The sequence below is a fragment of the Talpa europaea genome, assembly GCF_964194135.1.
Source record: "Talpa europaea genome assembly, chromosome: 14".
Lineage (NCBI taxonomy): Eukaryota > Metazoa > Chordata > Mammalia > Eulipotyphla > Talpidae > Talpa > Talpa europaea.
In genome coordinates, this window is record NC_140082.1 from 25667464 (window position 1) to 25682955 (window position 15492).

General features: G+C 37.6%; 1 protein-coding gene across 2 annotated transcripts in view; it reads right to left on the reverse strand.

Moving 5' to 3' along the window:
- Nucleotides 1-2190: 2190 nt before the first annotated feature.
- CACNB2 (calcium voltage-gated channel auxiliary subunit beta 2) overlaps nucleotides 2191-15492 on the reverse strand; it is a gene marked incomplete at both ends in the record, with an annotated part of 300427 nt that continues 287125 nt past the window's right edge. For both annotated transcript variants that reach the window (XM_084254336.1, XM_084254337.1), the window contains 5 exons: nucleotides 2191-2682; nucleotides 3486-3671; nucleotides 4757-4852; nucleotides 6738-6889; nucleotides 10209-10318. In XM_084254336.1, coding sequence (XP_084110462.1) covers nucleotides 2191-2682; nucleotides 3486-3671; nucleotides 4757-4852; nucleotides 6738-6889; nucleotides 10209-10318 — 1036 coding nt within the window. The remainder of the gene's footprint in view (nucleotides 2683-3485; nucleotides 3672-4756; nucleotides 4853-6737; nucleotides 6890-10208; nucleotides 10319-15492) is intronic.

Sequence of the window (15492 nt, forward strand, 5' to 3'; positions counted from 1 at the left end):
TTTAAATATTCCAAAGGCATTAATTAGGATGAAATTATGTGTCGGAAAGGATGGTAGTGGTGATCAATAAGATCTTACTATGATAGAAAGTTTATCAGAAATATTTTAAAGCGCTTTAAGTTGGAATATGGTTACTCAATGAGTTGAAATTTTTGCATCAAAAATTTATATATTATGACTATTCAATAAATAAATCCACATCAGTAGTACAGAGCTAATTAACAAATATTGATTGAGGGGAATGTTTCATATATTAGCAACTCATTTTTTTAAAACTGAGTTTTCTTGAGAACTAGGGGAAATGAGTTAAATGTAAAACAGTTTACTTTATAAAGGTCCAAGAATATTTGGCAGGAACCTAGAATAAAAAAATAAAACAGAAAAAAACAGGTTCTTATTTAACAAAATAATCATATAATATACGAATCTGAAGTTAGGCAATTATAGAGGCATTTTCTAAGGATGAAATTTAAGAGTTAGTTACTTGCACACCTAATACTGTCTTACCTGTCCAGTCATAACCGGACAAAACGTACATGTAAGAGACACAGAAGGTTTCGTCATAGTGTGATAACCACATTGTGAGCTTCTTATACAGCAGTAGAATTGAGGCATGGAGTTAGTATCTTCTAGGCTTCCCTTCAGAGCAGATGTCTGACATAAGAATATTTTTAATATTTTATTCACTTTAACTCATTCCATTTTGCCCTGATTATTTCTGAAGAGCAGAAACTTTGGTTATAAGAATCACTTCTGGGTTTTGACGGACAACGAAACTTTCAGTTGATGGTGAGGGTTGGGATGAGAGGTAAACAACAGGAACAATAGGCGAAGTTAGAAAAGGAAGTGGGAGAAATTAGAAAAATTTATTTTCCTATGAAATAATTCTACAAGCGGTGTAAACGTTTCTTACTAAAACATACTCAAACACACAAAGATTGTACATTTCCAGTGAAACACTAACAGTTAAAAGTTGCCTGTACTTTCACTCTCTAGGAGCAAAAACAAGGAGCCAGCAGATGAACGCTTTCCTAGTCACCTTTGGCAGCAAGCTTCCTCACGTTCCCTGACTGCTCAATGGATCATTAAAGCAACATACAGCACAATTAAATACAAAGCCAGGTGGGTAGAATTCTAGATGTCAGTCTCTAGTTTCCTCATTAGTCTTCAGCATTCAGATTCATCTCAACCAGTCACTCGTGCACACTCTTACACACAGACGCACGTGCATACAGGGTTCCGGCTCATATGCTCCAGTGCAGTGACATTAAGACACTAGTTACTAAGAATGTGTTTGTCACAATCAGTGTGAACTGCATGGATTAGAACAACCTTTGGAGTTTGGTTATATATGCCATAATTTATGGTCAAAATTATAAACTTACAAGGATGGTAAAACATTTAGAAATCAAACTTTTTCAAGTTAAGCAATCACGCATATTTACAGTATATACAGACTTTCTACTAAAATGGGGATAGGTGTCTAGACGATGTTATTACAAATTTCCTGAATGTGGGCATTTCTAGTCCCTGTAATTCATAAAGCAAATCTGCTGACTTGGCATTAAGACTCTAAAATAGTGTGATCAAACTGATATATATATATATTATTTATCATAAGAAGGTGTTTGCAGAAATAACATTTACAAACTGTCTATACAGTACACAGTACTAGTACATAGAAAATAGATTCTAACTTTATGATCCCCTTTGTGTAAGGCAAGACTGAATCTGTCCCCAAATTTAGTCAGCCAGAGGTACAAGCAACAGTGGTCCATGGATAAATGAATATGCAAATCAGGTGTCTACATATTAAAAATCTGGAGATTTTGAGAAAATCCACTTTATCTGGGCTGATTCTGGTTTGCTGGATATATAAACTACATTTCATAAAATACTAATGCCACCTGGATGGCAACAGGTTTTGTTCAAGTGGCAACTACCCCAAACAGTTTTTGGAAAGTCCAGTATACAATCAGAGGACTGCAGCTGTACCAGGCAAATTTATATAGCACTTATAAAAGAAAAAATGTATGTTAATACTCTATCTCATGCTATTGCTATTCAAGCAACAGCAGTACAAAATATACAAGACAGATCACATATGATTTGCAATGTAGACCCCAAAGAATGTTTGAGGGGGCTGTTATACAAGACTTAAAAAAAAGAAAAGCACACAAAAGGGTTAAGTCATGGGCGGATGTAAACATCCCTGTTCCACTCCCCAGCCTCGTTCCGTTTTTTAGATATTCCTTCTCCATCCTTGTCGTAATAACGATCCTTGGATTTATGACGGCTTCGTTGTTTGTTACACTCATTGTGGTCCTGCTCTCGATCCAGGTCCCTGGAACGGTGCCGAGACTCCCTGTGCCTATGCTCACTGCTCCCATGGGTGTCATCTCTGTGATTGTGGTCACGGTGTGGGACATAGTGGTCCACGTGTTCATGGGAGTACTCTTCCTTTGGCTCCACATAGGCAGAGTCTCGACTCTCCTGGGTTTCTGAGTCAAACGTCTCTTGCCTGGAGAGGCCTCGACTTGTACCACTACGATGGTTGTGGTGCTGGGAGGAGGAAGCACGGTGATGGGATCGCTTAACTGGTTCCAGGCAGACTTCTTCTTCAACTTGGGAAATAGAACGGGCTGGAGCACAGCGATCAGTCCTCTGATCACCTTGAGAACCCTAGCGATGCAGGGAGCAAACAACAACATCAATCAAGGTCATAGCATGAGGAATTAACAGGTCACTAAGCTAGCTATTATTTTTTGGTGATATCTAATGGCATTTTTAAAGGCTGTACTACATTAAACTGTTAATTTATAGTGCTTAGAGTAACTGTTTTTAATGGTGGGCATTCTTTTTTATATTCTCTTGTGGCTCAAATACAGATTTCCCACCTTTATTTGAAAGTTGATTTGTTCTTGTTTTAGTTTTATGTTTGCAGATCCCAAAAACTACATATCACACCAAATAGAAAATTTCTATTTTTGTAATAGAGGAGGGAAAAATATGGATCCCCGAGATTTTTCTACATATTGGGTGTACACTTAACTACCTTTACTTTACATATGTGTGAAGATTAAAACTCTGGCTTAAGAAAAAAATATAACATATCAAATACCTAATGGCACTAAAAGTGACACAAACACTATTCTAGGAGAAAAGATATGAGGTAAGTTGCCATTAGGATTCCTAAGTAGCAGGTTATATACCTAAGTAAGAAGCAGAGCCAGAACTTGAACCCTGGTAATGTGATTCTGTGTTGCTGTGTAATAATGCTCATCTATCCCCTTCCTTTAAAAGTCACTATATGCTCTTTATATGTTCATGTTCTGTTTATACTGCTTTCTTACAGGTATGCAGCTCACTAGCAAGGTGTTTAAATGAGTCAACGTTTGTCTCATGTTGGATAGAGCTACTCCAGACTTAGCAGTGTGCCCTTAGACAGCCTAGTTTTTCAACAGACAATAAAGAATTCCCCTTACCTGTGAATTAGAGGCTAGCGTAGGGCTAATGGGTAGAGTTGAAGTGGCTAAAGTACGGCTGAGAAGAGGGTTGGGAAGGTTGCTGCTGGGAGGGTGGGTGGCCTTCCAGTAGGCCTCCAGATAGTCAGCAAGGTGCTCACAAGCATCCTCAAGCTGGTTCTCATCCAAGATCACATCAAACAATTCCTACAGGCAGACAGCATGCTTAGATCAGCTCGTTACTGAGTTTCACACATGAACATATTCCTACTTTTTCGTGGCTGACTCTCCTATGGTTTGTGAAATTGTCTATTTCAAATAATCATGGGGGGCAGGGTGTGTGTGTGGGGCATAGTAATCATGGGGGTTTATGGGGGGGGCGGGAGGAAGGGGAGGGGGAGATTTGGGATGATTCACCAGAGACAGTGGAGAGCAGAACAGGCAGATATATTGACATCCTCCGCTACAGAGCGGTGGGCAAGGCAGGAGCGGTCTGCTGCACCTTCTTGCACCTTATGTGGGTTAGCTCCCTGGTTCGGGAATCGAACTCAGGCCACCGCAGTGATAGCGCTGAGTCTTAACCCCTAGGCCAGCAGGGAGGCCCAAGTACTTGCTTGCAATAGTGAATACTTAACCAGTAGCTACTTAACCAGTAGCAACGAGCAAAACAGGAACAGGTGTAATAGGTAATGGTGTGATAAAAACAGTCTGAAGTACAGGGAGAAACAATCTTGGCAGGAATAGAACTATTTTCAGCTTCCGCCAAATTTCATCCCCTACACAATCAAAATGCACATAATCAGAGCTCTTACAGTTTCTAAAATACCTACACTTTAAAACAAAAACCGGAAAGCAATCTATAGTCCTACAACCCCATTTTATGACTTAGAAGGATGTATTTTCAGGGTCAGAATCTGGTTAGAAATTTGCTTTTCACATGTTCTCACATTAGTTTCTCAACTTGTTCACTATGATTAGCAGTGAATAATTAACTCCGAATGGGTCCCTCTTGCAAATCAAATTTTTGAAACCATGACTTGTTTCACTTAAGATACTAACTAGGTGTTAAAGCACGGTCACCACAGAAAGTGCTGTAGCTTTCTGTAAGCCACAGTCATGATTTGGACAAGTGCTTATGGTGTGAGGTACACAGTTCTCTTTGAAATGAGGCCACTGCTAGGTGGAGAGGATTCTCTTCTCCCAGAAGAAGTATTTGTCCCATTTTGGTTTTCAAGTATAATGCCAGGTATGATCTCTTCAGGTAGATTATACTGTTTATAAAGATGACTTACTGGAGGACACTGGGCCAGTTTATCAGCTGCTACCATCTGGACATTGAGGTGTTTAGCTTGAGATTTCCCTCGAGATTTTATTAACCTTTGTAAAACCTGTAAAAGATAAATAACAAGGTTATTTATCAGATAAATAACAAGGTTTGTTACTTTTTTCTCAGGAGGCCTTTTTAGACACAGTTTATATACAGTTTATATACATATGCAAAGTTAATGTTAAATCTGTTATCTTTAAAAAATACCTAGCATGGGACTTCAAGCCCAGAACTTACCAAACTTTGTTTCATGATCCCGGTATAAGTTTATATGAATATAAAAATTAGCCCATTTAAAATTTAACAATACACCTGAACCATATTAACATATTAATTTTTGGAAAATTCCTGTAAAAACTGGCTGGCTTCATAGAAATCAGCTAAAGTCTATAAAATGTATTGTTTCAGCCTCCTTACAGGTATGTAATTGAGGAAAGGAGGAGTATCTTTTAGTAACCCTTTCAGTTAATTGGGGATAATTTTTCTTTGCTCTTACTTTTGGAGGAAAAGAACAAATTTAATTAAATGCATATGGAATTTCTAGAATAAATGAGAACAGGCTTGAGTTATTGGGAGAGGGGTCTAGGGTGTTACTGAAAGAGGAGAGGGTGACTCATCATAAAACCATATACTCCAGATGCTTGTCCTACCATAAGATAGATTTCTCCTATGAAGAGTAATTTTTTGAGATGACCCTAAATCTGGATACTCTTCATTCTTTAAGGTAATAGTTTTTCTGGAAGACTACAGGCTCTCAATTGATATTAGTTTATTTGAAGGGGACACATACTGGAAAAGATCTATTCTGGACATCTTGGAAACAACAGTATCTTAACATTTAGGAGGCCTATCCTCCTTAGGTATCTAATGAACAATGAGATTATTCAATATCAATCCAAGATCTTGTATTACCTAAAGATCTTGGAAACGATCACATGGAGATTATAAAATATAATTATTGTTTACATAAAGTTCTTGAAATAAAGATTAAATGTTTCAATTTAGTTAAACATAAGTTTGCATTTTTTTCATAATCTTTAACATTTAGTTGGACGAAAGTTAAGAAAATACAAGAGGTAGTTTGTGCCAAGTAAAAAACCTGAAACAATATCAATGATACAGATTTACCTTGACTAGATCTTTTACCATGTATGGTATGTAACATTCATTGACCATTTGGAAAATAGTGATCCATTGAATTTTTCAGACCCAAGTATTGACGCATTTCATTACACAGTATTAAAAATTATCATTGATCTCATCAGAAAAGTCTTATCTTTTGGGAAGCCGCCGAATTCGCGGCTTTTCCAAATTTAGAATTTTTGCTTGAAAGCTTAAGATTTATCAAATGCTATTAGTTGTTTTTCCTTGAAGTGACCAGGTACATTCTGGTCAAGAAAATAACTGCCAAATACCCAAGACTGAATAAACATAGCCTGCCAGTTCTTTCAAATAAAACTTTCATGAAAAAAGTGGCTAGTTCCATTCACAGCTCAAATTACACCAGAACTTGTCCTCACATGGTGTACTTCCGTGGGGCCTTAAAAACAAAAAAGTCTATTTCTACAACATTAAGTAAAACTCTTTAAAAAAAAAAACAAAAAACCTGCGTACATGGTGTTGATGCATGTTTAGATACTGAGCAGTTTTACCCATCACTACAAATTTCAAAACAGAGAAAGAGAACAATGTCTTAGTTTTGAACTTATGGACCCCCTGAAAGTATTTTACAACCTCCCGCCCTCTCATCTTTGGCTCACACTTTGAGAATTGTTCTAAGCCATGAAACTAAGTCATGCTTTCCTTAAATGAATCTTAAAAATTTGTGACTCATGTCTATTCAAACTCTTTATGATGGCTAAATATAGTTTATAATCGGAAAGCAAAACATAAACACATTTTAGTAAAGGCTGATTACGGACTAAAACAAAAGCAACCATACGTACCTTAGGAGAAGAGATCTTTACATATACTATAATTGGGGCCAGAGAAGTTTTACTAAGTTGTGCTGGATGATTAATAGTATCCGCATCGAGGACAACCAATTGCAGTGTTCTTGCAAGTTCAAAAATCCTCTCAATTTCACTCTGAACTTCAGCTGTAAAGGTTAGAGTTACAGTGTTTTTAGATCGAGCAAGTTAAGATTAAAACAGTACACTTTTTTCAACAGGAATGTAGATATGCTAGTCATTAGGTTAATACAGACTGGAGACAATAAAAGGTGTCCTTTGGAAAGGGCTGTATATCCACAACACCTTGGAATTTAGGGAATTTCTCCGCAAAAAATAAATTTACTTACACTCTGACCCCCTATGAGAAAATTTTGGCTCTTGGCTTTATTTTTGCTATAAAATGTCACTCTGTGGAATCAGTTCATAAACATGTTGTAAAATAGTAACTTAAAAAGATATCATTGATGTGTTTTTGATTGCTTCACCCTAGCAACCACCTCCAGATTGCTTTTCATTGCATAGGCTTATCTATGTTTATATGTCATCTAGTCGTATGATGTGATAGAGTCTAGATGTGTATTAGCAAGCTGAGATACAACATAAAATAGGAGACACATTGAAGGTTTCTACAACAGCTTGTGCCAAAACATGCTTCTCATTTTCCACCAACAAAAGAATGCTTCTGCAGTGTTCATTTTTTAAAGGTGCAGCACTATGAAAAATGGTATGTAGGTTCCTCAAAACATTAAAAATATGATCCAGCAATCCCACTTACGAGTATTCATCCAGAGGAAACAAAAACACAACTCAAAAAGATATCTACACCCTTCCTGAACCCTGAACACATGCATAGTGAAGTCACTCTGACATTAAAGGACAAATACTTGTTTCCACATATTGAATTATCTACTACACCCAAATATACAGAAACAAAAAGGAGATGAGAGGTTATCAGGGCCCGAGGGAAGGGGAGTAGAAGAGGAGTTACTATTCTTTGAAGTGTTAATACTTTAAAAAAAAAAGAAACATTATAGAGAACCTATCAATGCAGACTTGGAGAAATACACTACACAGAAATTGGTTTAAAAGAAAATAAGCAGAGATTTAGTGTTGATATTTTATCCTCTTATGGAGCAATATAATAGCAATAATTCTCCCCAAACTTTAACATATCCTTAATGTTAGCAAAACTACAGCTTAGAAGTATACTTATAAGCGCTATAGTAGAAAATAAGTTATTTGTGGGCCTCCCCTGGTGGCGCAGCGATTGAGCGCTGGGCTGCAAGGCTGCCTGCAGCCTCTGCAGCGCCGGGTCATTCCCTGGCCACGGGCAAGGGTCCCACAAAAAAAAAAAGAAGTTATCTGTCCTGGAGAAAGCACAATGCACATTGTAATATACATTGTAAATGTACAATGAATGCTGAATATGAAGTCATTTACCAAATTTGCATAAACACAAAGGCCATAAAATCATGAGTTGGGGACAAGGTGGTGTTATGATTCATACACTAGTTTACTAAGTTCCTACTGTGTGCCAATCTCTGCAGTATGTACTGATGAAGCAATAATGAGCCAGAAGATTCAATCTCTAATGCACAGGGCTTATAACTAAGTGGCAGAGACAGACAACAGTGTATTCACTCAGTGAAAGTAAAGTGACAGCTCTCAAGAAGCACAAAGTGTTAGACAAAGACAAACTTTAAAACCAACCCTTTAAAAGCTGACCATAGATACAAGGCATCTGGGAGCAGAGGGGAAGGGATGAGAACAGGGAGGGAGGGAGAACACAATGGACTGGTAGAGAACTACGGTGACCACACCTGAAGGAAGATATATATTGATAAAGAGAGGTTGGCATCCTTATTTCCGTCTCCAGCACGTAGAATAATACCCAGTACACGGTTATACAAGTATTTGTTAAATGGATGAATAATGCCTAAAGGATAAGCTCCAAAATTCTAATATCCTTTCTACCTCCTCTGCTTTTAAGTCTTAACATTTAGCCAAAATAAAGCATTTATATATTCCAGAAACCTCTTGTAGCTCTTGCTTGAAATCCCATCACCTTCTCCACCCCTTCCTCTTTTTTTTTTGGCACCTCTATCATATTTCAAGTCTCAGCTCTTGGAAAAGCCTTTCCCAGAGACCTTCACTATCTTGCAGCATTAGCTCTTTGGAAACAGTTCAATAAATACCCTCTGTTTTACTGGATGATTTTTCTGTCTTATTGCTAGACTAAGCTCTTCAGGGTCAGGGGCTTCATTTAATTCATCTTTTGACACCAGGCTTTAGCATGATATTTTAGTATTCAGTGTATGCTCTACAAAATATATGTGGAGTGCAAGAAACATTAAAAAAATTCTAATTGGCAATTACAAAAGCCTTGATCCTAACAAATCTGTTGAGCCTCAACAGATAGAGTCAACTGATGAGCCTCAATAAAATAAATGACAATTGTTAGTCGGCTGAATTGATGAAACAAGCATTTTATACCAATTCCTGTGAGCATCAAACAATGTATAGAGTTTTCAGGGTCACATGATTAGGATATAAAAAGACAATATAAGCAAATTATCATATTTTTCCTCTAAAGCTATATTGCTGAAATTTAGTCAATATGGGGGTTATTAATGAGAACAAAATTGAGTTTTATAGAGCATTATTCTCTATACTAATAAAATAGATTATTTGAAATAGTGTCTATATAATATACTAAAGAAAAAAATCTAAAAAAAAAATTCTATGTTAAAAAACAGTCTCTCAAAGGATATTTGTAATGTCTAAATAGATAACATCAAAATCTCACACAACCTTCAATAAACTGACTTTAAAAAAATCCCAGAAATCTCATAATACAGTAAGCTAGATGTCTAACAGTGGGGTTAACCTAAAACGCCAAGCACAAGCCAAAGAGATGAAATAGTTTGGAAAGTGTCTCGTTTGTTCAAATTAGTACATGCTAATAAACAATATCCAAGCACAGCTTTGTGATTACATTAAAATATGAAAAAAATTGTGGAAAATGGCCACTGACTTGATCCTTTATTAATCTGAACATGTACATGTGCACACAAAATATACTTAAACTGATTATTGATTTAATAAGTATCAAGGGGTTTGGGGGAATAGCCATCATTTATGGAGAATATACTATGTTTAATCCTTAGAATTTCTGCAAACTGAAACTTTTTTGTAGAGTCTGTAGACACCAAAGCTCACATTAGTGAAAACAAAGCATAACCAAAACAATGCTGACAGCCTTAAAATTTTTAACTCAAAACTATCATAACAAATCTACCATACCATAAAATTACTAAGACTGTGGCACTAGCTACTAGCTACATGTATCTTTTTCTACCCTGCTCTGTGACACATGGAATTAGCATCTAGTTGGATCTTCCCATTGGCAATCTCAGGACAGAAGTGTTTCAATAGCTTAAGCTCACCAGTAATGTGCAGACTTACCCAAGCTTGACCTAGTGTTGGATCTTTCTATTATTGCATGCTTACTGGGATTGTTTAACACTGAGCGTTTGGCAAGTGAGATGTCAGCCGTGACCCTTGTGATGGATATCCTGTTGGGAAAAAGTAACAAGATCCTCATATTAACGGAATAAACAGGACAGAAGAACATGCCCAAAACTCTTCTAAGGAATGTGTGTGTGTGTATGTGTGTGTATAGTATTTTTAAACCAAAACAAAAAATGTTACACTTAGTGTTCCTTTTTTTTTGGTTCCCCATCCAGCATCTAAGCATTTATTAATTGCTTACCAAATGCTAAGTAAGCATGTACTAAGCATTATCTCATTACTTGAATTTTCTTATTAAATCCTCTGAAAAACTAGTGAAGAAGATTGTTTATATCCCATTTTTGCTCATGAAGAAAACGAGTCATCGGTAGATTATTTATCATAAGGTTATATATATTTGCTAAAAATGGTAAGGTTGGGGTTTGAACCTAGACTCACAAAAGCCTGTATTCTTAGCCTTTGTGGTATAATCCCTCCTATAAGGAAGGTGCTGTGATAGGCATGAAGAATAAAAACAAGCCAAACATGGTTTCCCTTAGAGAGCAAAGAGTCTAGTGATAGGGATGGGTAATAAATAAAAAATATATTAATAATTAAGATGACTGCTGTGAAGAGGACATATGGGGTCCTGAGACAGACAGTAACAAGTTGGGAGATCATTTTAAATAAGATAGAAATGAGAGCAACCAAATTTGGAAATTGGAAAGAGATTAGATAGTAGTTGAATGAACACTGAAAGTTCCACACCAAGAGGAGTTCTTATAAATACCATGGAATTTGGGGCAAAGAAAACCTGAAAGTTTCCCAAGGAGAAGAGAGTTCACATAAAGTGTCAGGAATTAAAATACTTAGTACTTTTCAATAGAAACAACAGAAGCAAGAATATAATAGAACACAAAGCCTTCAAAACTTCTGAGGAGAATTCTAAGAATTCCATAACCATTTTAACAAGAATGGGTGTGCTGATTAAAAACATTGCTAGACACTCAAGGTCTCAAGTTTTTGTGTTCTCTTTCTATGGAAAGTATTGGAGGATATTGGTGACTAAACTGACAAGATAATCTTTCAAAGAGGTCAAGGAATTAGGAAAAGGAGGCTCCAAATCAAAAGGAAGGTGAAGTGAATGTCCAAGATAATGAAAAGGAATATCCCAGAATGATAATATGCACCCACCATGGAGAGAATTTGTGGAGACTAGAACGGGCCAAAGTGTTCTCAGAGAGAGGCTCAAGAAGACAGAGTTGAGAGACTCCCACATGCATTTCAATACTTAGCTATAAGAAGACTTAGCCAATTGGGGAAGAAACTAGAATAATGTGAAATACATTGAAAATTAAGTAAATGTCAAATTATTTCTCATGAGAACCACAAAGAAAACACACAAGAAAAAGTAATTATTGTATATGACATGGTTCATTTGGTACTATTATGTGCTATTACATGATTATACATATGCAAGTATGTAGTTATGCAATGGTATTATATAGTTCTGTATCCACTATCACATTATGATACACTAGATCTGTTTCCCCTGTTTTCCACTTCCTCAATGCCTTTTATCCCCTTTGTTGTCAGTCCTCCCCTATCTCACCCCACAATCCCAGAGCTATTTTCCATCTTTATTATTTTGTCTTTCTCAGAATATCACTGTAGCCTTTTGAAACAAGCTTTTACTTTTTATTAGAGATTAGAGATTGTTGTGTGTATGAATAGTTGATTCATTTTCATTGCTGAATGGGATTGTGATTTGAAAATAAGTAATTTTTAAGCTTTTTTTACACTTATGAAAATTTTATTTAAAAAACCCAATAACTGGAAAAGACATTAGACCCATCAATTTCAAAATATACCTTCATGATTGTACAGTGCATTCCTAAGTAGAATCAGGCTATAGTAGGAATGGCCAGTGTTTAGTAATTGTTTTATTTATTTTGCTTCTATTTTTGGGGAGGTGCAGTGGAGTGGAGTGTGGTAATGCAATCTGGGAAGCTCCAGCTGGAATACATGTAACAGTATCCCCTCTGCACAGCATCTGTGTAGCCAGGGAGGGAGTCATTTCTTTAGCATTGATAGAACACACCAATCACTGTTTGCGCTGCTCTCAAGGAAAATAAATTCTTGGGGGGTGGAGGTAGAGTGGAGGGAAGCAGACCAACAGGTGTCTAATATTACATGGTAATGAACATCATTAAAAAATAATGCAGAATGGTGACAGACTGTGTGCTATGGAGGGTGTATGTTTGGTGTTTGGGGAAAATCTTTCTGGATCTCATAGTTGGCTTGGGGGGAAAACTGATTGACAGGACAGGATGTTCTGTACCAATCCATCTTCTTCCTCTCCCCTCATGCTCAGTGCCTTCTTCACAGGGTGTTGCTCAGCCAGGCTTCCACTAACCTGCCCATAGGATTCCCTTTGCCAACTGTGTGAAGAAGGGCCACTATCCTAGTTCAACTCTTGAAGTTATCCTCTGGGAACTGTCACCACTTGGGCTCTGCCAAAAACTAGATCTTGAAAATCCTAAAAGCAAAATTCTTGGGGACAATTCAGTTTAGAACAGTGGCTTTTTGCACTGACAGTATATCAAAATTGCCACAGAAGCTTTGACAGGTACATGAGGTAGCAAGCTACAGAGTTGGTTCCAATTACTCACAGGTGACACATAAAGGCCTTATTTTGTTTTCCCTACTCTGCCGGTGATTCCAATATGCAGCCAGTTTAGAAGAAGTCTGACATCGAAGTAAATTTCCCACATGACAAAGTAAAGTGGTATAATGGTTCCCAGGATTATTATTTCCAATGAGACACCCTCACTGAAGTTTCACCACTGCAAACATCCTACAGTACGCAATTCAGTACACATCTCCAACACTGGAATGCTGAAATCTGACATTTTCAAAGTCACTGGGGAGGAAAACTGCATTTATCATGGATGGTAGCTTTTCCTCATGTCCCTTTAGCTATCATTGTCCTACAAGGTGAAGCTGAAGATTGCTTTCTGCATATGACACAGCTGGTTAGGATGGATCCGATTTTAAATAGGCTACTCCACTACACACAACAGAAAGAGAGTAATGATTTATCGTCCCTCCTTTGACCTGACATACTTATGCTGTGTAACCATCAGGTTTGGGATTCTGACAACTCTCTGGGGCTTCAACAAATGAACTCAACTGGGTTTCAGAACAGAAAAGAATTCCTATCAAGAACCTTCTGTCACCAACACTTTCTTTCAAATTTTCTTCCTCTTGGGCCTCAATTTTTTTCAAATAAATTTAATAGATAATTCAGGAGTAATGCCGATTTCCCTTTTAGAATTACATGTATATGAATATCCTTTGCATTTTGGATGAGCTTCCATCCTGGCCAAAAGCAAAGGCATTTAATGCCTTGCCATGGGTAAAAAAGTTAAATTTTTACACACATTTTAAAAATTCTGCCTTGATATGAAAACAACCTAAATGCCCCAAAACAGATAAGTGGATCAAGAAGATGTGGTATATATACACAATGGAATACTACTCAGTGATCAAAAAAGATAAACTCATGCCATTTGCAGCAACATGGATGGAGCTAGATGGGATTATGCTAAGTGAAATGAGTCAGAAAGAAAAAGTTAAATATGGGATGGTTTCACTTATATGGGGGAACATAGAGGAACTGAACAAAGGGCCAGGAAAAAGACAAAACTTGCAAGTTGACCAGAGATCTGAGACATACAGCATGAGAAGGGGTGGCAGATGGAAGGGGAGGGGAGATCATAAGGGCCTGTGGAGGTGGGTCATGGGTACTAAGGCGGAGGGAGAACTATGGGGAATGTACCTGAGGGAGAAACCAAATATTACTCCAAAATTAACAACAATGTAAGAAAATAAATAACTCTAATTTAAAAAATTCCGCCTTACAGGTCATATTACTTCCTTTCAGGATCCTTAATTGGTGGTCACAGATCTAGACTGCTGAACTCAAGCTGTAAGAGTGAAGATGAGCCAAGAAGGTTCCTTAATAAAGTCACATGGAAACTATGTCTGGCAAGAAACAAGAGATTGACAAAGCCTCCAGGTATGTTTTTTGTCTCTTAAATAAAATCAGTCTGGATGATCGAACTTTAAAATACAGGTCCCAGGCACACCTGTGGCAGGAACCTATTCTTCCAAATTCAAAACCTATACTCAGGTTGAAGTAGAAGGGTAAGTCAGGAAATTCCAACACATTTTCCCATCTTTGGCATTTAGGAAAGGACAGTGGGTTGACTCAGTCATGGAAAACACAGGACCGAATCTCGCAGAGTTTCTGGATGTGCACACTCATGTAGACAGTTCCAAATTATGATAAATCAAAGAGCCAAGAATAACAGCGAAAACTAAACGGGCCCATCAGAGGTATGTCTTTAATACTTGGCTAGAAAGGGGCAGCCTTGGACTACACCAAAGGCCCAAAGACCAAGCTGTGTTTCCTGGCACACAATAAAACATTTCATAGAGTCATGGAAAACAAAAAGAAAATCGAATTAGGATCATTTAGTTAGGTAGACTTTGATTAGAAAGTTTTTTGTTCAACTCTGAAACATAGTTTCTCTTCTCTGTCTCTCAGCCCTTTGCTTGAGCACTAACAATATTTGTCCTGCTATGAAATTCCCTTCCTTACCCTTCCTTGCCTTTCCTGCCAAAAGTCATTATAAATAAAATATGGTTGTAGGAGCAGATGTGATCAACGGGAGAAAGTCTTTCATATCTAAAAGAATGTGAGGGGCCTCCCCAGTGGCGCAGCCTGTTGAGAGCTGTGCCGTGAAGCTGTGTGCAGCCTCTGCAGCGCAGGTTCAATTCCCGGCCAACCACGGAGAAACCCACATGGCGCAGCAGACCTCTCCTGCCTCACCCGCTGCTCCCCTCAGCAGTGGCTTTGGTCCGTCTGCCTGTTCTGTTCCCCGCTCTGTCTCTGGTGAATTCTCTCACCCTCCCATGCCTCTGATTATATCGTAGTTCTTGTGTTAATAAATAATTATTTTTAAAAAATAAAACAATGAGAGAGCAAGAAGGTACTAACTGAATAGAAGTAAGGAAGACTATGCCAGGGCCAGGTCCTGGGGGCCAGCTAGTGGGTTAAGTGTGAGAAGCCCACCAGCACCTTAGTGGTGATGCTCAATTGGCAGTTGGACATATGGGTCTTGATTCAGGGGACAGACCAGCAAAAGGAATGCTATTTAAAAGTCTGACACTA